Here is a 21,594-nt window from a genome sequence, read left to right as displayed (position 1 = left end):
TGAAAGAACCTGGTCTGTAAATTAGTTTTTGTTCTGCAACCAAAAGAAACAGAGAACGATGATTAAGGCTTGGTTCTTCCATTTGAAGATTAAGTTCATTTCAAAGAGGATCTTTAGAAGATCTTAGAAGTACCCAAGAGTTTTACTGTGATTGCAGTGAGGGTCCGTGCCATTTAATCAATTTTCAATACATTCCAAAACACGATCAATCTTACTGTTCTGACTTTCTTCTATAAAGTTTAATCTTACCTTAAGATAATGAAGTGCTCGCTCCAGCTCATCCTTACTACAGAAGCAAACTAAATGAGAGAAGATGTACTTGAAATTGTTAATGAGGATCTCCCTGCGGTTTACATTTAGTTGTTTTGCTATCATTCGGATAAGTACAGAGGCTGCAGGACTAGCCTTGGCAGCAAGGTCAGGCAAAAGCACTTGGAGAATCCGCTGGAAAAATAAAAAGATGGCTGTTTTAGGAATGTTATACCTTCATGTAAGTAAATGTACAAATGTAGTGTCACTCCTCCTAATTCAAAATGATAATGCTAAATCATTCTAACCCAACAAGTACGCTACACATGTTGCACAGTGCAAATCCCATAATCTCTAGACAACATGATCAATGAAAGTCACAATACTGAGGATTGAATTTTGTGTGTGTGTGCCTTCAAGTCTGTCTTGATTCTTGGCAATTCCCTGGACAAGTCCCTGTTTTGTTAGCAAGACTTCCAGATGTATTTTGCCACTACCTTCTTCCTAAAGCTGATAGTGCCGTGATGGTGAATCTACATGTGGAGCTATTTCTTAGGGCACATGTGTTGTCCTGTCAGCTCAGGAGGGTGGGGGAGGCTATTTTTGCCCTCCCCAGGCTCCTAGAAAGCTTGGGGAGGGCAAAAGAACAGGTCCACTGTGCCATTGCGCGCCAAAAGCGGGGGTAGTGGTTGTCACATGAGCATGCATGGGGGGCATGTGCGTGAATGACCCCCACCCCATGCTCCCCTCGCTTTTGGCACATGATGACAAAAAGGTTAGCTATCACTGTGATAGTGTGTGACTGGCCTAAAGTTACCCAACTGGTTTTATGCCTAAAGTGGGCTGGAACTCACATCTTCCCAGTTTCTAGTCTGATCCCTTAACCACTACATCAAATTGGTTCTCCAGTTAGAGGAAACCAAGTTGAAAAGGTCACTCTAATTTAGACAACTATATATCAGCAGCAGAGAAAAATTCTGAATACTTAATATCTTAAAATCCATGTGCATAATCATTCCCAATTAGACTGCATAAATCTGCCCTAACTCAACACTTTTCATTTGCTGTGCTCCACTGAGATATTTATGATTAGGGATATTTCTGGTTAAGCTTCACTTAATGAGAAAGGAGCAGCTTTCCTATATTTGCCATGACAAACTATAAAAGCACGTGGATGCTCATTACTTGCATAAAAAGAAACTTACTATGAACATGTCCTATTGTTTTCTTTGTATCTATTTGTATATTTATATATTTGATATAGTCAAATTAATCAATAAATTTCTATTCTATTCTATTCCATTCCATCCCATCCACAAAGGAAATAGATATGGTGTCATAGCTAATACAGTATACAAGGGCAAAGAGACTGAAATTATAGTCCATCCTAAGCCATGGAAGCTCAGGACGGACTATAGAAAAGAATACAAGAGACACAATTCAGGAATTTTACCTTGTTTAATCCCCCTCCCCCCCAAATGAACCAATATATAGAAATCTAATAAATCTTAAATTGCTACGTACACTAAGGAAACGATTAAGGTCTGGAAAATCAAAAACATTAGCAATTTCAGATAACATGTCCAGAACCATGTCTCTTTGATGAACAATCTCTTGCTTCTGCATTTCACTGCTTTGCCGTGGAGTGTTTGCAAGCAGGGCCATCTGAGTGGAGTGTAGAGATTCTGCTAAAAACTAAACAAAGAGAAATGCATTTATTCTTATTTCAGTCAGTTGAAAACAAGCAGTGTTAATTAGGAATACTATATCAACAGATCATTCCATCTATTTTAGCTTTTCTTAGCTTTTGCAGGGTTATGGTTCAGGCAACAAATTCTCTCCCAACTAAAACAATGTGCATTTAACAGTCCCGCCCCCAAGCCTCACACTGATGGCATAAGCACACAAAGTGTTTAACATACTTGAATTTAATACTGTTTATTGTTTTGGATGAAGTAAGAATAATTTTATCAATCATAAAAATTTAAAAGCTCCCTGAAACAAGCAAATATGTACATAGACATACTGGGGCCATGGTGTACAAATCAGAAGCTTTCAAGTAAATATGAACAAAAGAGCATCCACCCATTCTTGCTCCATAGAAATTGTATCAGATACTTGAAGCCAGTATATCCCCTCCCCCCCCCTAATTCTAACTATCATTTAAGCCATCAAAAAGAGTAGCTATCATCATATCCCACGGCAGCACTGCCTTGCATTCTAAAACTTCCACAATTGAGCTCCAATTAATGACTCCAGGTTCTTTTATGACGGTTACAAAATTATTCCACTTAGTCAATATGAACATGCTGTCCTCACCTGACAGATGGGTTTCTTGTACTGACTGAAAAAAGCCTGCAGTTTTACAGACTTGGCAGAAGCCAGCATTCTGATTTCTGTATATGCTGATCCTGCCACAGATGCTGACTTGGATAATAAACAATGCAGTAGGTGCAACAGTGCAAAGCGTGCCAAATCTCCTGTTGCTGACCTAATAAAGGATAATGATAATCAACAGCAAGGAAATGTAATATTAACATACAAGATAATACATGGGAAAACAAAACATACAAACTTATCCATAAACAAATATAACAGCTAAACATTTCATTTTCTCAGCAACTAAAATGAGATTGCTTTTATTCAGTAAATACTATCAATAATTAATCATTTTCCATGTAAGGTCTTCTTCGGGTAAAATATTTATAAATGCAGCAAAAGAAATCTATTAAGAAGCATCACCTTCCAATATCTCCGGTAGTAATAATCAGTGTATCTTTCAACTCATTATTCCTGGACATTTTTGCATTTGTATAAGCCTCTTTCATTCTGGAAACAAACAGCTGAAGGAGAAAATAAAGTATTATAGTCATTGTCGCAAATACAACTTAATGCTTTGCTGTCTCTAAGTACACAATAAATTTACCTCTTTGATGAATTCTTCCTCAGAGTCTGAAGCATTTAATATATATTTGATGCGATTACTAAAGGCCACTCTTACATCTTTATCTGGATCTTCCAACAGCTTTAAGAAAGCTCCAACAACAGTTTTTACATTCAATGTATCATTTCTGAAGTCCAAATGTTTGCACAACAGAGGAATGTTCTTTATTAAATCTAAAACAGGATATAAAAGAGAAATAGCACATTCCATTTTTTCGATATTACTTTTAAACAAAATATTCATAAAAGGATTAAGTAAAATTCATTTCTGTTTATCAGGTTAACCTATAATTTATTTCTTGAGGTTTAGGTTTCCAAACCAGATAATAAATTCATAATGTTAAATGTTAAACTGACCATATTGTACCATCACATTTATTTTTCACCCAGAAATTCCCAGTCAACATGTAGCATCAGGTCCCGCTACTTCTCCCTGTGTTATATTTCAAGGCAAAGACATACTGCCCTTTTCACTTTCTGTAAATCTTTACATGAAGAGCAGAACCACAAATTGTTCTTATGGGAGGGGGAGGGGGAGAAGGTGGCAGTGAAATTTGATTCACTCCAAACAACAACTCAGGTTGTTATTGTTCCTACAACAGCAGTATTGATTATATGGAAAGGCGGCCACATCTCTTTTACTGCCGAAAACTCATTTTGGAGACCTCAGTATTACTGTGGAAATTGCTGATCTCAATTGGCAAAGGCTGGTTTTTGAAATCAGAAACCCGCCATGCATCACATTTTGCGAATAACCATTTCTATTAACCTTTTAATACAGAAGAATGAATGGCCTACAAGAAGAGAGGAGACAGAACAGAGAGAACTAGCCAAAGAATAAGAAGAAAGGATGTTAAGAGAAGGAGCAAGAACAAAAGAGAAGAAAGGACAAATGGAGATGAGAGTGACTAGATCAACTAAAACGACAAATAATTAAGACATAGAAGAAGAAATAAAAATAATCTCATTAAATATAAATGGACTAAAATCGAGCATAAAAAAAAGAGGATGTTTAATAAATTAGAGAAATTGAAATTAGATATAAAATGTATGCAAGAAGTACATATTAAAAAACAACACAAAGAATATTTGGATTACCCGAAATTGGGGGAGCTGTATGCGACACTTGCAGATCAAAGCAAAAAAGGTGTGGCACTGTATATGAAAAAATCAATACAATCAAAACAAATATTTGAAGATGAAGAAGGAAGACTATTGTTAGTGGAAATAATAATGAATAATAAAAAAATATTGATGGTGGCGATATACACGCCAAATGAGAATCAAAAATTCTATGGAAAACTCCACAAAAAGATAATAGAATATGAATATGAAGAAATATATATATTAGGGGACTTTAATGCGATAGTAAATAATGAGTTGGATTATAAAACTGAAAAGTTGAATAAGAAGTTAAGGAGAACACTGCCTAAAACATTCTTTACAATGATGGAGGAATTAAGTCTACAAGTTGTATGGAGAAGAAGACACTTGAGAGAAAAACAATATACATTTTACTCAAACACACACAGGTCGTGGTCAAGAATAGACATGATTTGGACAACAATAGACCTAATCGCTAAAATACAAAAGATTGATATAGAAACAAGTATATGGGCAAACCACAATCCAATAATAATGACATGGAAAGGTCAGAGAAAAAAAATGAGATGGACATTAAATCAAAATCTATTAAATGAAAAAGAATTTCAGCAATATTTGGAAAAAGAATTGAACTTTAAAAAAAAGAGAATAAGAAGGAAGACACATCCTTACAGAATGTGTGGGATACTAGCAAGGCATATACTAGAGGACTAGTAATGACTTATCTAGGAAAAAGAAACAAACAAAACAGACAAATACAAAAGAAAGAGGAGGAACACAGGGGACTGGAAATAGAATTACAAAGAAACCCACAAAATGCTAAAATTAAAAATTTGATGGATCTAGAAAAATACAAATTGAATTTAATGGAAAACGAAGAAGTGGCAAATAAATAAGACAAAATTTCTTTCAAAACGCAAATAAACCAGGACGATGGTTGGCATACAAGATGAAAAAAGAGAAAGAAGAAAAATTATCAGACCAAGAAGGGAATATTTGTTATCAAAAGGAAGAAAAGGAAAAAATAGTAGAAAAATATTATAAGGAATTATACCAGCAAGACACAGCGGCAGAGGAAAAGATAAAACAATATTTAGAGAACGCGGAAATACCTAAGATTCCAGAAAAACTTAAAAAGGCACTAGAAGAGAGAATAACATTGATGGAAGTAATAGAAGCAATAAAAAGACAAAAAAGGGAAAAACACCAGGTCCAGATGGATTACCAGCGGAATACTACAAAACACTACAAGATGTACTAAGCAACATCATGCTAGAAGTATTCAATGAGCTATTATTGAAAGCAAAATACCAGATTCTTGGTCGGAAGCTTATATAACTCTTATCCCAAAAGAAGAAACAGACTTGCAACAAATAAAGACCAATTTCTTTATTAAACGTGGATTACAAAATCTTTGCATCGATAATGGTGGAAAGACTTAAAAGACTGTTAAGTGAATTTATACACTCAGATCAAAATGGTTTTTTACCCAAGAGACAAATTAGAGATAATATGCAAATTATATTGAATGCATTAAAATATTACGAAGCACATCCCAGGAAACAAATGGCATTGCTATTTTTGGATGCACAGAAAGCTTTTGATAATGTAAATTGGCAATTTATGATAATGCAGCTGCAAATGATGGATTTTGGGGAGGGATTCATAAATATGTTTAAAACTATCAATAAAGAAGAACAGGCTAAAGTGATAGTAAATGGAGATATGACAGAAAATGTGCCAATTAGAAAAAGGGACTAGGCAAGGGTGTCCGCTATCTATACTATCATTTATATTGACACTAGAGGTTTTGAACAGGAAGATAAGGCAAGATAAAGATATAAAAGGAATGAAAGTTAAAAAAGAAGAATATAAATTGCAAGCATTTGCAGATGACTTGGTATTCATTATTGATGATCCAATAGAAACAGGTCCAAACTACTAGAACAAATAGAAGAGTATTGAGGAGTGGCAGGATTGAAAATTAATAAAGATAAAACAAAAAATTTAGTGAAAAACATAACAGAAAAACAGAAAAGAGAAATAATGGAGTAATTAGATATTCAAATAGGAAAAAGAGTGAAATATTTGGGAATACAGTTGACTTCGAGATGCGTAACTATTAAGGAAGATAATTACTATAAATTAAGAAATCAAATTCAAATTCATATAGAGAAATGGAAAATCTTACAGCTATCACTAATGGGAAGAATAGTGGTAATTAAGATGAATATATTACCAAGAATATTATTTTTATTCCAAACAATACCGATAAAACTGGAAAAAATACTTCGAAAAACTAAATAAAATAATAGGAAAATATATTTGGCAAGGAAAGAAAGCGAGAATTAATATAAGAATGTTACAAGATTCACGGATTAGAGGTGGATTTGGTGTACCGAATTGGAAATTATATTATCAAGCAGCAGCTCTAATGTGAATAAAAGAATTGATATTATTAAGAAATGCAAGGTTATTATCCTTGGAGGGACATGATATGTAACTGGGTTGGCACACATTTTTGTGGTATGGGAAAAATAGAATACATGGTTATTTTCAGAGATATTATATAAGAAATGGTTTATACGCAGTATGGGAAAAAGTAAAAGAAAAGCACTATATGGAAGTACCAATGTGGCTTTCAACGGTGGAAGCTTTGACACATCTGAATATTTAGTAGTACGAAAAAGGTTATTAGGTACAAAGATATACTAATAGCACAGGGAGAACTAAAACAGGAGAAAGAATTAGCAGAACAAGGGATTGATATAGGATGGTTTAAACAAATATAAATACAAACAAGATATGAGAAAGATGTTAAAGAGTATGATTTTAATATAGACGATTCAGAATTAGATAGGATACTCATGGGAACGGATGAAAAAATGATTTAAAATTGTATAGTTATTTATTTAGAATAAATTTAGAAGAAAAAGAGGTTAAAGAAACAATGATAAGATGGGCAAAAAACTTTGGATATACAATAGAACTAGAAAAACAGCAACAACTATGGGAAAGGAACTATAAATTGACAATGGCGACTGCATACAAAGAGCATATAAAATGTTTAAGGATATATCAGCTAAATGTTCGAAATGTTACCAATTGCCAGGAACATATTATCATATGTGGTGGATGTGTAGGGATGCAAAAAGCTATTGGGTCAAAATACAAACATGGTTAAAGAAAATGATACATCAGCCCATAGAGTTTAAATCAGAGGTATTCTTATTGAGTATTCTACCAGAGAAATATAGTAAAGAAGATTCATATTTGATTACACAAATAATAACATCAGCTAGAATTGTATATGCACAAAGTTGGAAAGCAGACAAAATCCTATCAGAAGGGGAGGTAATAAAGAAGATATTAGATTGTGCAGAAATGAACAAGTTGACATTGAGAATAAAGAACAAAGAGGAATCAGTGCACTACAGGTCATGGGGGCGATTTTATGAGTGGCTTGAAAAAAGATATAAATAGAAAGAAAAAGGAACAAAACATGAAATGAATATCGTAGACGACACATGATTAAATTCGGAGGAGGGGAAATAAGAAAATATGAAAATGTAAATATACAGGCGGAAAAATGATATGAATTGACAAATGTTAAACAGCAATTATAAGAATATATATTTAAGAATGAATTTGAAAGGAAAAATAAAAAAACTTTTTACAAAAAAAAAAAAGAATGAATGGGCAGTTCTTGCAAGTAACAAACATGATATCTTTTGCCATGCTGTGGAAAGACAGTTTCCTAGGAGTCAGTGTAAGCCAGGGCTGTGAAACTCACTGCCCCTCGGCTGGATGTCTCACACGCTATTCGCGTCCACGCTTGGTTTAGCAAAGGGGGGGGGAAGGCAAAATTTGTCACATAACGACACGAGTTTGCCACCTCTGGTGTAAGCCCTCCTTCAGTTTTCTTTTGTTCCCTCCACTAAGATATTAATACAGCTCTATTTCAACCATAAAAATAAGTTCTTCTGCATTTGGATGTGGTGGTCTGGGTTGAGAGGGAGGTTTGTGTTTGTGAATTGGAGAGAAGGCTGCATGTGAAAGGAGGAAAAGAGCAGGATAATTTGCCTTGGTGTAGTGTGCAACTGGTGATACGGAAAAAGTGGACACAGAATCCAATGTACAAGCAGTCAAAGGCTAAGTGGTAAGCAGCAGCCAGTTGGTAACAAAGACTAAGAAACTTAGAAATGCTGAAGTCTTTGCAGCAGCATATGAAGGAAGCAAACAGTTGCTTTTATTAACATTTGTCCTACATGATTGCATGCTCACTTGTTTTGCACTGCCCTCACTTAGTTCTTACAGTGCAGTAATCAATGTATGAGGCAACAAGGGTTTTGTTTATCAGCCAACTGCACTGATTAGAACTGAGAGGGAGTGCCTGGCCCAAGATTACACCTTTGATTTATGTACCTAAGGGAAGACTAAAATCTGGATCTCCCTACTCTAATACTTTAGTTGCTACACCACACTGGCTCTCTCTCTAAAAAAGGCAACAAGTACTTGGCTGAAAGATCCAAACAAGCCAGTCAGTCACAAAATCTGTCAAAATTCTTGGGTAGTCAGGGCTAATTAGACATGATAATGTAAACGGATATAAGCAATTCAACCCTTCTGCTAAAAAAAAGTGGGGGAAAGAAAAATGAAACTGCATACAAGACTCCTTAGAATTATATATATCAGGGTTCACCAAGCCCTAAGCCGCAGCCCACTACTGAGCTGTGAGTTGTTCAGAATCAACCCACAGAAGTGGCAGGAGAGCATGCGCATAGAACCACTTCCTCCTCTCTGCCCATCCCGCTGGTCCACAAAGCCAGAAAAGTTGGCAAACTTTGATAAAACAAAGCAAGTATAGACACATAAGTAAGTATCTAAGATTTAGAAAATTACCAACTTTTGTTTAAGCAATTTTTTATTTTTATAAAATAAATCCTCCCGTACAGGAAAAGGAATTGAGGTGGGGGGACTCTAACACTCTCTCCCAGACTTCAGGCTGTTTTATTTTTGTGTTTGGAGACTCTGGGGATTGAAGTTGGGGCATCTTGAAAACAAAGCATATGCTCTATCATTGAACAACACCTCGGACATACTAAAGTGCTGAGTTAGCCAAAACAAAGATGCTAGAAAAGAGTACAAGTATTAGGATGCTTGGGAAAAATTCAGGGTTTCCAGAAGTAAACATAGAAAAAAAGCTGAAAGTGTAAACTCATCCACGCCCCAAACATAGCCTATCGAGGAATGTTGTATGCCAACAGAATGATTATTACTGTGTAAGGAATGCAAAAAACAGGGTGGGGTGATGGAATCAGATTCTGTACAGCAAACATGGTTGATTTTAGTACTAAATAGGACCACTCCCATTCTATAAATTCTTGCTTATTAAAGAAGGAAGTATGCATGAAATGACATTAAGTTAGGAAAAAAACAATAAAAGTATGTTTTAAGTAACTTACCAAGCTTTACTGGACTAGGTATATTGTTTTCAAGAAGATATAAAAAAGGTTTAAACACATCAGCTTTCACTGTATGCTTTTCTCCTTGAGAAGTAACAATAAATCTGCTACAGAGGATATTGTTAATTTTCAACTGGTTACTAAGTTCAGCTGAGGGTGGCCTTAAATTAAAGCTGCCAGAAAGACAACAAGCTAGATCTTCAATGATACCAGCATAAGCCTTCTGAACTAGTAAAGATTCGTCCCGTATGTGATTTCTGGAATAAAATTAAAGCAAGTTTCAGTTGTAATTTTCTGCATGACTGTATGTCAGAGTTTTCAAATGATTAAACCTAACTTGTTAAGTCAGAATATACAGAAATATTATGGAATGCTTTTGCTCCCTTTTTCTTCAACCAGTTTCCTGAAACATCTGAACTAGAAAACTAACAGCCTTAAAATATATTAAGCACTGGTTAAGAACAATGGTTCTCAACTTGTGTTCCTCGGACCCGTGGGGGCCCACAATATCACAGAGGGTCCCTGAAGGTTTGAAGAAATGATTTATGTTATGATTTAAATCTTGAGTTAAGTCTGGTGGTCTATGACCACAAAAGGTATTTAAAGGGGGATCTGCAGTGAAGAAAAGGTTGAGAACCACTGATTCAGAACACTGTATGTTCTACATGACGTCTTAGTCTAATGTTGGTTTCTGTATTTTTACTTGTTTAGAAAGCAATAGTTATAGTTTCCTAGTTAGATTACAAGGTTCTGGCAGCAATTACAGGCTACAGATAGGTTTGTCTGCCAATGCAAATGCATATATGTAGCAATGTATATTATTCTCTTAAACATATGCCTGTACACATACATGCTGGATTTTAAATTTTAACAAATCCTTCCTCTTCAATTTCTTAAGCCTGCAGAACCCTTCCCTTAGAAAATTCCTTGGAAGATTCATTTTTTAAAATCATTTCTTTATATTTCCTTTTTGAAATCAAAATAATAGATAAATAAGGTGACAAATAATTTAGTAAAAAATTACTGTAGCTTATCTAGCTTTTATCAGAAAAGATGTGAGAAAACCTCGCTTGTCATAGCTACCAAAAGTATTGGAGAATAGAAAGTGACTTGGTATTTTTACCCTTAACTCAAAATAAATTAGATCAAAAAATAGAAATCAGCTATGCTATCAGAAGCCAATGCAAATCTGTCCACATGATTTCTCAGACTATTTTCCCAAAATGATATATAGATCCTATAGTAAATCTAAATAGGAATATCATCTTCTCTGAACAATAAATATTGGCAAGAGGCTAAGTTCCCCTCCCTAGTCCTCATAGTAGTTTAAAACTGCATGTCTTCGAAAGGAACCTGTGATATGGCCATTCTTCAGCTATTATTTTCATCATATCTTATTGTATTTACCAAGACATTTTTCTTCACCACAATTTTATTTGGAATTATCAAATAATACATACAAAAGACATGTGGGCAACGTGGCGCAGACTTCTATGCCTAACTGGTGAAGCAAAATAGGAAAGCCTTTAATACAACTAGTTCTAACAGCTTCATCGGAACTCTGAAGTGTGTGTTCATACACAGCATTCCTCCAATTCAGATGCAAACTCTTTGGAAGCAGAGAAAGAAGGAACACACAATTTGAACGAATTTCTGGTGCTAAAAGGAAAGATAAAGAAAACCAATGAATTTAATATTGATTCTTGCAAACATACTCTCTCTATCCCCTGAATCAATGAAAATTATAGACCACGACATACCTTATTTCCCTGAAAATAAGATCTCCCCAAATAACCCCTCCCTGAAAATACTGCAACACAGCAGCAGCGCTGAGGTGACCACACACGCCGCCTCCTGCACCTCAAAAATAATAAGACCTTCCCAAAAATAAGGCCAAGTGTTTATTTCGGGGGTTAAAAAAAAATAAGACTCTGTCTTATTTTCAGGGAAACATGGTACTATTAGAGATCTATCAACATTACAGCTAATATTTTAAATATATAATATTAATTTAAACTATACAGAGAGACAAATAAAACATATTATATCAGTATACTTTCTGCAATTTTCTGGTCTTTTAATTCTGCATTCATACTAGAAATAAATATTTTCTAAATATTTCTCAATATGTAACTTATTGAATAGCATTAACTTTTGGTTGTTTAGATTACATCTCCATCTTTCACAGGTATAGCTGATGTTGATCCAAGATCAGGCCTTATTTGTGGCATCCTGACTTTGAAATACTATATTTAAAAGGATTGCCTAAAAACGTTCATAACTTCCAAGTGACAGGTAAAGGACCTTTTAGACTAGTTTTCTTAAATATAGTCCAAGTACCCCTACAGGTGCCCCAATATCCTCTTAGGGGTCTGAGAAGTCAAAATTATTTGCCAGATGTGGAAAAAAAATTCTAATATTTTAATATTTTTATTTGTTACAAAATACAGGGTTTTTTCAAGAAAAACATTTGTTATTAGCCAATGGATTTGATATTATTTTTTACATGATTCAATAAATAATTCAATGAATGAATTGATTTTAATATTTAATATAGTAAATATCAGTATAATTCATATAGCCAAAAGCTCTTGTGGGGGTCCACCATGATTTTTAAAAGTGGGAAGGAGTATTGAGAGCAAAATATTTAAATAATATTTAGATTAAATAAAAGCAGTTTGTAAAAATCATATCTTAAGACACTAAGGAAACAGACAGAACAATACAAACATGAAAAATAAATATAAGAATTGTTTACTTACTAAAATGGCTTGCCAGATGTTTACTCAATGCAAAAAGATCCAAATTAAGACCAGGAAGCGTGGATGGGAAGTCATCTAAATGGCTGGAAATCCATGGCAAAGATAGTATTCCAAACAAGTTGTCAAACACTTCATCGTTAAACTGGAATTTAACTTTTAGGTAGTAGAAATGTACACACTTTTACTGAGATGGCTTATAAGAGGTAAATACATTAACAAGAGAACAGCATCAGGTCATTTTAACTTTGTGGAGAGACTATATTATTGAGACAAGATTTATATTGACATTAAAAATGATGATCACGTTTGAAATTCTGAGGATATGTAAATTGGATTTTATCAGGTACTGAATTAATGTTATGCTCCAGTAAGTCAAGCTATTGGGAGAATTAAGGTAAAGCCTCCCTCAAGTCAAGTTTGACTTTTGATAATTAGCTGAATTCATGATTGTAGGGGTTCTGGCACCAGTATGGCAATATGGAAGTGGTTTGCCATTTTTGTTTTCTATGGCCTAATGGGCAGGTATTATAATGTGCCACAATGCTTCTAGTATACCCTGTACCACCCAAGAGTTGGTACAGACATGGCTTGAATACTTTGTTACACTTTCCTTTTCCTGCCTTTTTAAATTTGCTGCATGATGTTCTTGGAAATTCAATACCATGCAAATATGTTGCAAAAGCAGCAGCTCCGTATTTCCATCATCAATATGGCTATTTTTGCTTGTTAAGGTATTTAAAAAAGAAATCTTACCTTGCATATAAAGAAAGGCATCAATTATTTTCACCACTTTTTGAATCACTGGCTCCGGGTCAGTTATCAGTGAAGCAGTATCCAGAAGCTTCCAACAAATTCTAATTGCTCTCATGATAAATTCTGAAGAAACCCATATTAACTGGATGTGTTCTTTTGATTCTGAAGCTTTACCATTTTCATGACCAAATAAATTACATACTTGAACAACTTGATGATCTTCTCTGTTAGGAAAGAAAAATAAAACTGGTCCGTGAAAGAGTTTAATGAGTAACATTTAATTTTTTTCCATTCTTTGCTGTCTGACTCAGCAAATCACCTGATCATATCTACAGTTTACCAAGATCTTTAAAAACAATATTTCTATCAAGTTATACATTTCTTGACACCATAGAAGGAAGACTACTACCACATCATGCTCGTTTTTAAAATGAAATGCTGGCCTAGCAGTAAGCAGTGGGCAAGTTTCTAGAGAGCCCCTAGTTCAGTGATGGCAAACCTTTTTCGCCTCAGGTGCCAAAAGCATGAGTGTGCACGCTATCGCGCACACTCACATGCCCATCCCCATAACTTAAGGCCCCTCCTGCACCATGCCCCCTATGCATGCGCACATGTGAACACTCCCCCCGCCGCCCCGCGTATGCACGCATGGCTTTCTAGGAGCCTGGAGAGGGCAAAAGCAGCCTCCCCTGCCCCCCCCCCCCCCCCCAGGAGGCCCTCCTGAGACCGGAAACAGACTGTTTTTCAACTTCTGGGTTGCCCATCAGGCCGTTTTTCTCCCTACATTTTCCGAATTTCTGGTTTGTATGTTGGGTTGTTTTTCACCCGCTGGAGACTTCAGGGAAGCCTCCAGAGGGTGAAAAATGGCCAAAAATGAAGGCCAAAATCAGGAGCTGACAGGCTCGGTGTTGCCCTAAGAAATGGCTCCGAGTGTCACCTTTGGCATGCGTGCCATAGGTTCACCATCACGGTCCTTGTTGGTAAGACAGTTGCTATTATAACTCCATGCTTTCCCCCCAAAGCTTAACTGAACCAATAGCATGTGAGTATTTACAAAAATATCAGAAATATCTTCAGATATTTTTGTAAAGCTCAAATAAAAAAGAAACTGTCCTTAATTCTTTTACCTGTTGAAATCTTCTCCAGAATGTACTGTACATATTGTGGCCAGTTGAGCTATTAAAGCAATTCCTTCTACAGTTTGCAGAGCTTCCACTGGAAGGTTGTCTTGTTCCAAAAGCGACAACAGAGAGTCTGCCTTCTGGCATATCAAATTCCACAACTTGCTCTTCATTTTCATGTTCATGATATGGGGCCTGTGAATCAACATTTTAGATACCATTTTAGAGTATTTGGTGGTAAGTTTACTATAAAACTAAAAGCGAAATAAGATATTTGGTAATAGTGAAACTAAATGAAGACTGTTTTAAATCTTTCATTTTGAAAGAAACATGTTTAAGGAAACAAAATATACATATTAATATCAGAACTTTATGTAGCCCTATAATGTATATAAGAATGGGGGTGTTAATTGTCCTGATTTTTACGCTTACCTTTAAGTATATTTAGATTTTTGTTTCTTTATGGAACATGTGATAGAAAAAAAACTGTGGGCAGAATTAGAAAATTATTGTGTGACTCCTCAGAAATCATGATAGAAGCTTGGCTGCATTTTTAGCCATTGTTCTATTGTATTTCTTACAGTAAAAGCTCCAGGATGCATTAAGAAAAAGTTGGGACAGAGATAAAATCTTGACCTGTATTTATATGAAAAATTTATATTATGAGACAATAAATTTGAAAACAGCAGGTAATCTCTTTTTTATGTGTTGGGGCAGTTAAGAATTTTATTTTAATTCTTCCTTTAGTCAGTTTTTGACTCCTGGCAACAATGAGACAAGTCCCTGTAGTTTTCTTGGCAAGGTTTTTCAGAAGGGGTTTACCACTGCATCCTTTCCAGGGCTGAGAGTGATTGACCCAATGTCATTTAGCTGGCTTTGTGCCTCATGTAGAACTAGAACTCATGTTTCATGGTTTTTAACTTGATGCCTTAACCACCACAACAAATAGGATTTCAAAGGACAATTATAGATGCTAATACTTTAAATCAAAGTACTACCAGTCAAATCTCAAGTCCTCTTGAGTTGGAATCTGGATTTTATAAATAAAATCCAGATTCCAACCAAATAAAACCTTTCTTAATTAAGCAGTTTTATCCAGATGCATTAATGATGTCCAAAAATCTGAATTATCATCAGTATTATAATTTTATTTATATGATCCAGGTTAACTTTAACAGATTAGTTATTTTTCAAGAACTCTGGAATAAGAAACTGAATTATAATGACAAAGGCACTTTAAAAGTTTGAAATGTATTTCTTTTAAAGTTAATACAAAATAAATTTTACAGAAATGTTAACAATTAAGCGGTTTGTGAATATTTAAAAACAAATGCATTGCTTGGAATGAACCAACAACTGTTTATCAAGGACAGCTCATCAGAGGTGGTATTCAGCCGGTTAGCCCCGGTTTGGGCAAACCAGTAGTGGCGGTGGCGAGAGGCTCTGCCCACCCGCCCAGATGTCATCATGGAGGCTCTACACATGCACAGAAGGTTCTGCACATGCACAGAAGCGCTGCATATGTGTGAAGCAATCGTGCTCGCGGTTCCAAACCAGTAGCAAAGATGATAGCATTTCATGCCTGCAGCTCAAAGCAATTTTGTCTTCCTTTTGGTAGAGTAATGAGTTTACTTGACCATTGGAATACAGTAGTTATATCTTAACTTCAACAAGCATTTGAAAGTGTTCTGAAATCCTACTAGAGAAGATGGAAAATGTGACCTTAACTGTTAGATGAAAATACAGTTGATTGAAAAATTGTATAACAAGGGTACACTAAACTGGGAGATACCAAGTAGTGTACAACAGACCTTTGTACAACTATTTGTAAAAAACTTGAATGAGAGATTAGAAACTATGTTAATCAAATCTACAGATACTCTAGTGGGCATGACAAACATCTTAGAGAATAGTATTAAGATTCAGAAGGAACTGGACACAAGAAGCATATTCAAAATAGATCCAAAAATAAGATTGGTTCTTAAAAGCTACCAACTTACTTTGGAGGCGCTGACAACTTTTTAGGATGTTTTAAGGATAGACATAAACGAAGCCTTTTTTGTGGGACATCATCACTACTGCTACTACTTCCCCCATCAGTATCAGAAGTCTCTGGATAACAGCTACACTGCAGCTCCCGGATGATTTCTGCTGTCACAGTCTTCAGCACTACATAGAGTGGACTCAGAAGATACTTTATCAAAAAGAAGAAATTATGCTATATACCATGTTCATAAAATTCATAGATATTTAAATAGAATTAACAGGTTTATTTATTTTAAACTTTTAAGCTAAATATGTACCAATCAATTATAAACTCTACTAAATCAGTCCTATACTGAAATTACACTGTAAACTCATGAATTTAGAACACTAAAATGTTTAAGTTATTCTTGCTTGTGTCGGTACAGAAAGCAGAAGCTACTGTCACAAACCCTGATGGCATTAGCATTAGGAGAAAATTAGCTCCTACTTAACAGTAAATCTAATAATTTTCCCTTAATTTGTCAGCATTTTGTGGCAATTTTTTGTTAACCTTTTAATAACACTTACCTCTTGTTCTACCTGGCATCCAATTGTTGAGATGAAAAATCTGCAAATGTTGTTAATATAAGTCTTTCTAACCGGAACAGCAGATTCATATCCAGCTGGCACATACATCAAGAAATAATGTAGTATGTGACATAATACTTCTTTTATTTTCATAGACTGGAGAAACTTGAGCACATCAGCTTCAAACAATGCATGAAGTTTTTCCAGTAATATGTTTAGATAAATAGGTTCAAAAGTTTCATGGGAATTAATTTGAAAAGGAAATAAAGTTCTCACTAATATTAAGAGTGGTTCTTCATATAATTCCAGCTTTGTAGAATCCATTTCAGGAATGGATTGTAAAAATCCAAATAGAAATGAGAAGAAATTATTGGCTAGGTCTTCTGGAAGTCCTCCAAGTTCTAGAAGTTCTGTTAAAAATGCCATACTCAAAATTTTAACTTTAGGACTACCATAGTCCATAAGGGAGCACCCTATTCCAAAAAGGATAATATCTTGTGGTTTGAAAAACATGTAAGAAACTATAGAAGTAAGAATCTTTATTGAAGTTGTTTCCAAGCATTCTACATTATTCATTCCATTTAACTGTAGTTGAACAGAACTTAAATTGCCCAGATTTATAGTGGAATTGCAAGAAAATCTGCTCACAATCGCAGGCCATGTCAAAATCGTTTCTATATTTTTTTCATGGATTGAAATCAGATCTTGAAGAAGATATAGCAGTTCTTTTGTTGCCAAGTTAAACAAGACACAGTTCTTGACTTTGAAAAGGCAGAGTAAAGAGCAAATGACATTACTAATGTTCTCATGTAAAATATGGCAGTTTGGACTAGCAGCAATTCTCAAAAGTCTTGCTATTATCCAATTGCTGAATTCTAAAGAAAAGAAAAAAGAAAACATTATGATCATAATATTAATTAGGACTAAAAATCCAGGGGTATGAGAGTTTCTTTTTAAATCTTGTTGCCACCTATTGATTTTTTTGGATTTTTGCAGATCATATCTGTTAGTTCAATAAATTGTGCTATTTCCCTTTCCATTCATTTGTAATTCATATTCTTTTTAGAAAATTAAGTGTATTTTTTCAGCTACATTTTTGTTTATTTACTGATATAAAATATATAATTAACATTTCAATATGCTATAATTTGTCAAATTATAGATCCAATAGATATGTTTCAATAAACTCACCAACACAGCTGGACTCTGTGTCATTTTGCTGATCAGGTCCAGTTCCATTTACAAACACAAGTGGAGATGATTTCATGATATGGAGAATAAAGTCAAGCAACATTACAGAACTTGGCTGAGATTCAGTCTTCTTCATAAGTTCCAGAGCCACTAAAAAGATAGCATAATCTAATCAGAAAGTTCAAACCTATTGCTATTTCAAGAAATATGTAGCATTTCCTGGATCTCTATAACAAGTCTGTACAATTACAAATGGATTCCTTGAAGTTAAATGTTTTGTTTCTCATGCTTCCTTTCCTCTTTCTTCCTCAAATAAGTCATACAGGAAAATAAAATAAAGGTGGTCCTTGACTTACAATCACAATTGAGACCAGAAATTTTGGTCACTGTGCTTATTAAGCAAGATATCATGTGACTGTTTCGGTCAATAACTGGCACCTGGAGTTGCAGTTATTAAGCAATCTTCCAGGTTGCTAAGTGGCTAGAGCAAAAGAGCTTTCTGCTACTCAGCCACACACAGAGCTGAATCCCTCTGGGATTGAATCCCTCTGACAGGCAGCCCTTTTCCTCTAAAGGGGGCTCTTTTCTCTAGGGCCCTATGCTGCAAACTCTCCATGCCAAAATCCTGTGTGGATTTCAGGACAGATCTTTTTGAGTCAGTCCCCAGACAAGAAGGAGTCCTCTAGGCAGGCAGCAATGGCTTGTGGTCTACTTTGCCAGCTCCCTCAATCAGTTTCTAGGAAAACTGATCAGGAAGATTGCAAATGGAGATCACATGATCACAGGGTGCTTTGTAACCAATCATAAGTGCAAGTAGGTTGTGAAGTGCCCAGATTGCAATCGTGTGACCATGTAATTCCAGGCATGAGTCATAAATCCCTTTGTGTAATACCATAGTAATTTCAAACAGCCACTGAAAGAATGGTCATTAAGTGAAAACTATCTGTAAGGAGTGCTTCTTTCAAACTACAATGACCCAACAAAGCATAACTAGACTAACCAAAATGATTTAATTACATTTTAATCAATCCCTATCTAAGAATTATTTTCATTAAGGTGAAAGTTAATATTTCATTTTACAACAAAGAATATTTTTATCTAGTTCTCTCCCTCTGTGGTATGAGTGAATAATAAGACTGTATGGTGTTAAGAGATTTTGTCCATGATCATGATTTAGGGTTGGAATACCATGTAGCAGAAATCACATAGTTTGAATCTAGGCCATTTACTAACTTTACTCACCAACATCTACATCCACAAGAATTCGATCAATGAACTGACAGAGTATTTGTCTTGGCTTCTGTACTACGGTATTATATTCTTCAGGTGTAGCACTGAAATAAAGATGCATTTAAAAGTTATGTTATCAAAAAAGCTACCTCTTATACTGAAATGCATAAAATCAAATCCAATATTTATTATTGTCACAGACTAGAATAATAGTGATGTATATAATTAACACACACACATTACTGTATACTGTTGTAAACAAATAAAAGGTACAATATGAACTATTTAAAACATTGCAGTTATAAAAATGCTGAATTTCAAGCACTATATAATTTTGCTCAGTCTTGTAGGAAAATAAGTTCTATTTTTAGAAAATGAATTTTCAGTTGACAGCAATTTGTTCAGGGTATCAATGTCTTAAATAGCTTGTGAAACATATGAAAAGCATATTATTCAATAAGAGATGGAAGCTACCAATGTGAAGTATGCTTCTATTATCAATGATTTTGTGAATGAGTACTTACATGCAATTAGAATTGTTAGTGTATTAATTAGATTGTGCATTTCACTTTTTTCCTGGCCTCTCCCTTTATATATGAGCCCCTCAAATGAGAATAGTGCTTTATTCTCATCCAACCCCCTACTGGAGCAGGAAATCTTATATCATTTCAAACAAATGGTTGTCCGATCTCTTCTTAAAAACATCCAGTGTTGGAGCATCATAACTTCTGGAAGCAAGTTGCTCCACTGATTAATTGTTAACTGTCAGAAAATTTCTCCTTAGTTCTAGGTCAATTCTCTCCTTGTATAGTTTCTATCCATCGCTTTATGCCCTGCCGTCTAATGCTTTGGAAAATAGGTTGATCTCATCTTTTATGTGGCAGCGTCTTAGATATTGGAACACTGCTATCCATATTCACCCCTAATCCTTCTTTTCATTAAACTAGATATACCCAATTCCCACAACCGTTTTTCCTATGTTTTAGCCTCCAGCCCCTAATAATCTTTGTTGCTCTTCTCTGCACTCTTTCTAAAGTCTCATCAGAGCCCTCCAATGTACTAAATTCCCAGAAAGTTGGGTAGTGCAACATTTTAAGGAAAATAAAATAAGGACATGAGATATGAGTGTACATATGCTGTAAAGCATAACTACTGTGTAGTAAAAGCAAACAAAAGGTATAGTAATTAATACATTTAAGTTCCCATTAATTAAAATATTAGCACAATAAAATGTGCTAATTTTAAAGTTTTTCTGGGCTAGGAAAAAATATCAGCCAAGTTTTTTTGGATTTACAATTCTGTTGCAGAATTGTTCACCTCCTCACTTTTGCCAGTCTCTGAATTGCAGTTCAACAGACCCAGATAAGACAAATAATGATGAAACAAGCTCTTGGGAAGAAAACTTGGTTACAGAGATTTAGAAAGAGCCTGAAGGCAAGCAGCAAAAGAGTGAAGCCCTTTTGACTTTCAGCCTCACAGACCTGCCCAGTTCCCGGAGGGCTGGGATCATGGAAGTCATTTCGAGCCCCTGGTCAGCCATCCTTGACTCTCCGGAGTCTCCCGCCAGCTCCGATTCGACGCTTTGCTGTCCCCACCCCTTTTCCTAGCCGACAGGAAACTCAGGGACGGTGGCTCGTTTGAGCCAAATTTCCCACAAAGGAGATTCGTGTTTCTTCCACAATTACCGCATACCGCTTCGTGTAGATTGATTGATTCATATTAGATAATTTGCATATGCCATATTATTAACAACAGCGCTTGACTTTTGAAACTTCAATTCTACCTGCGTCCTGCGCTGAACTCGCCGGAGTTTATTTCCTAATTATATGTTGTATGTTTTGTAAGTTTGCACGAATGATGCAGTAGCTTTTTTTTTCCAAATCATTCCCAGTTGTCTCTCCATACGATTGTCATATGTGTCCAATGCAGAAATACGTCACTGTAAACGACTTCCGATTCTTCAAAGGCATGCTGTTTCCTAGCAGGCTAATCATATCACAGTACACAGAAGGGTTGCATGCAGTTCTACTAACAAAATTCAGTATGCATACTAAACAACGTCTGGAGAGACAGGATTGTCTTTAAAAATATCAGAACTGAAAAGACTAGTGTGCTCAAGTGCTGAGGATACTGGTAAGGAGCTATGACTGGATTAGCAATTGACTAGGTTATGCTTCTTGTCTGCATTTCCCCCATAAAGCATGTTTAGAAAGGAGGGAGCCC

The 21,594-nt window shown here is 35.2% G+C and overlaps 1 protein-coding gene across 1 annotated transcript in view; it reads right to left on the bottom strand.

Moving 5' to 3' along the window:
* The window catches only part of ATR (ATR checkpoint kinase), a 56,405-nt gene extending 35,414 nt beyond the window's left edge, over window positions 1-20,991 (bottom strand). Inside the window, exons 1-15 of the mRNA XM_081954328.1 lie at window positions 20,853-20,991; window positions 19,384-19,475; window positions 18,142-18,291; window positions 16,951-17,825; window positions 16,398-16,591; window positions 14,404-14,592; window positions 13,277-13,500; window positions 12,524-12,676; window positions 11,222-11,420; window positions 9,762-10,018; window positions 3,176-3,366; window positions 2,992-3,092; window positions 2,569-2,740; window positions 1,774-1,944; window positions 250-444 (exon numbers count right to left, since the gene is read on the bottom strand). Coding sequence (XP_081810454.1) covers window positions 250-444; window positions 1,774-1,944; window positions 2,569-2,740; window positions 2,992-3,092; window positions 3,176-3,366; window positions 9,762-10,018; window positions 11,222-11,420; window positions 12,524-12,676; window positions 13,277-13,500; window positions 14,404-14,592; window positions 16,398-16,591; window positions 16,951-17,825; window positions 18,142-18,291; window positions 19,384-19,475; window positions 20,853-20,911 — 3,222 coding nt within the window. The 5' untranslated portion in view covers window positions 20,912-20,991. The remainder of the gene's footprint in view (window positions 1-249; window positions 445-1,773; window positions 1,945-2,568; window positions 2,741-2,991; window positions 3,093-3,175; window positions 3,367-9,761; window positions 10,019-11,221; window positions 11,421-12,523; window positions 12,677-13,276; window positions 13,501-14,403; window positions 14,593-16,397; window positions 16,592-16,950; window positions 17,826-18,141; window positions 18,292-19,383; window positions 19,476-20,852) is intronic.
* Between the last annotated feature and the right edge of the window lie 603 nt (window positions 20,992-21,594).

The sequence above is a fragment of the Natrix helvetica genome (assembly GCF_964273705.1).
Source record: "Natrix helvetica genome assembly, chromosome: 5".
Lineage (NCBI taxonomy): Eukaryota > Metazoa > Chordata > Lepidosauria > Squamata > Natricidae > Natrix > Natrix helvetica.
Note: the sequence above shows the minus strand (reverse complement) of the source record. Positions and strands in the feature narration are given on the sequence as shown.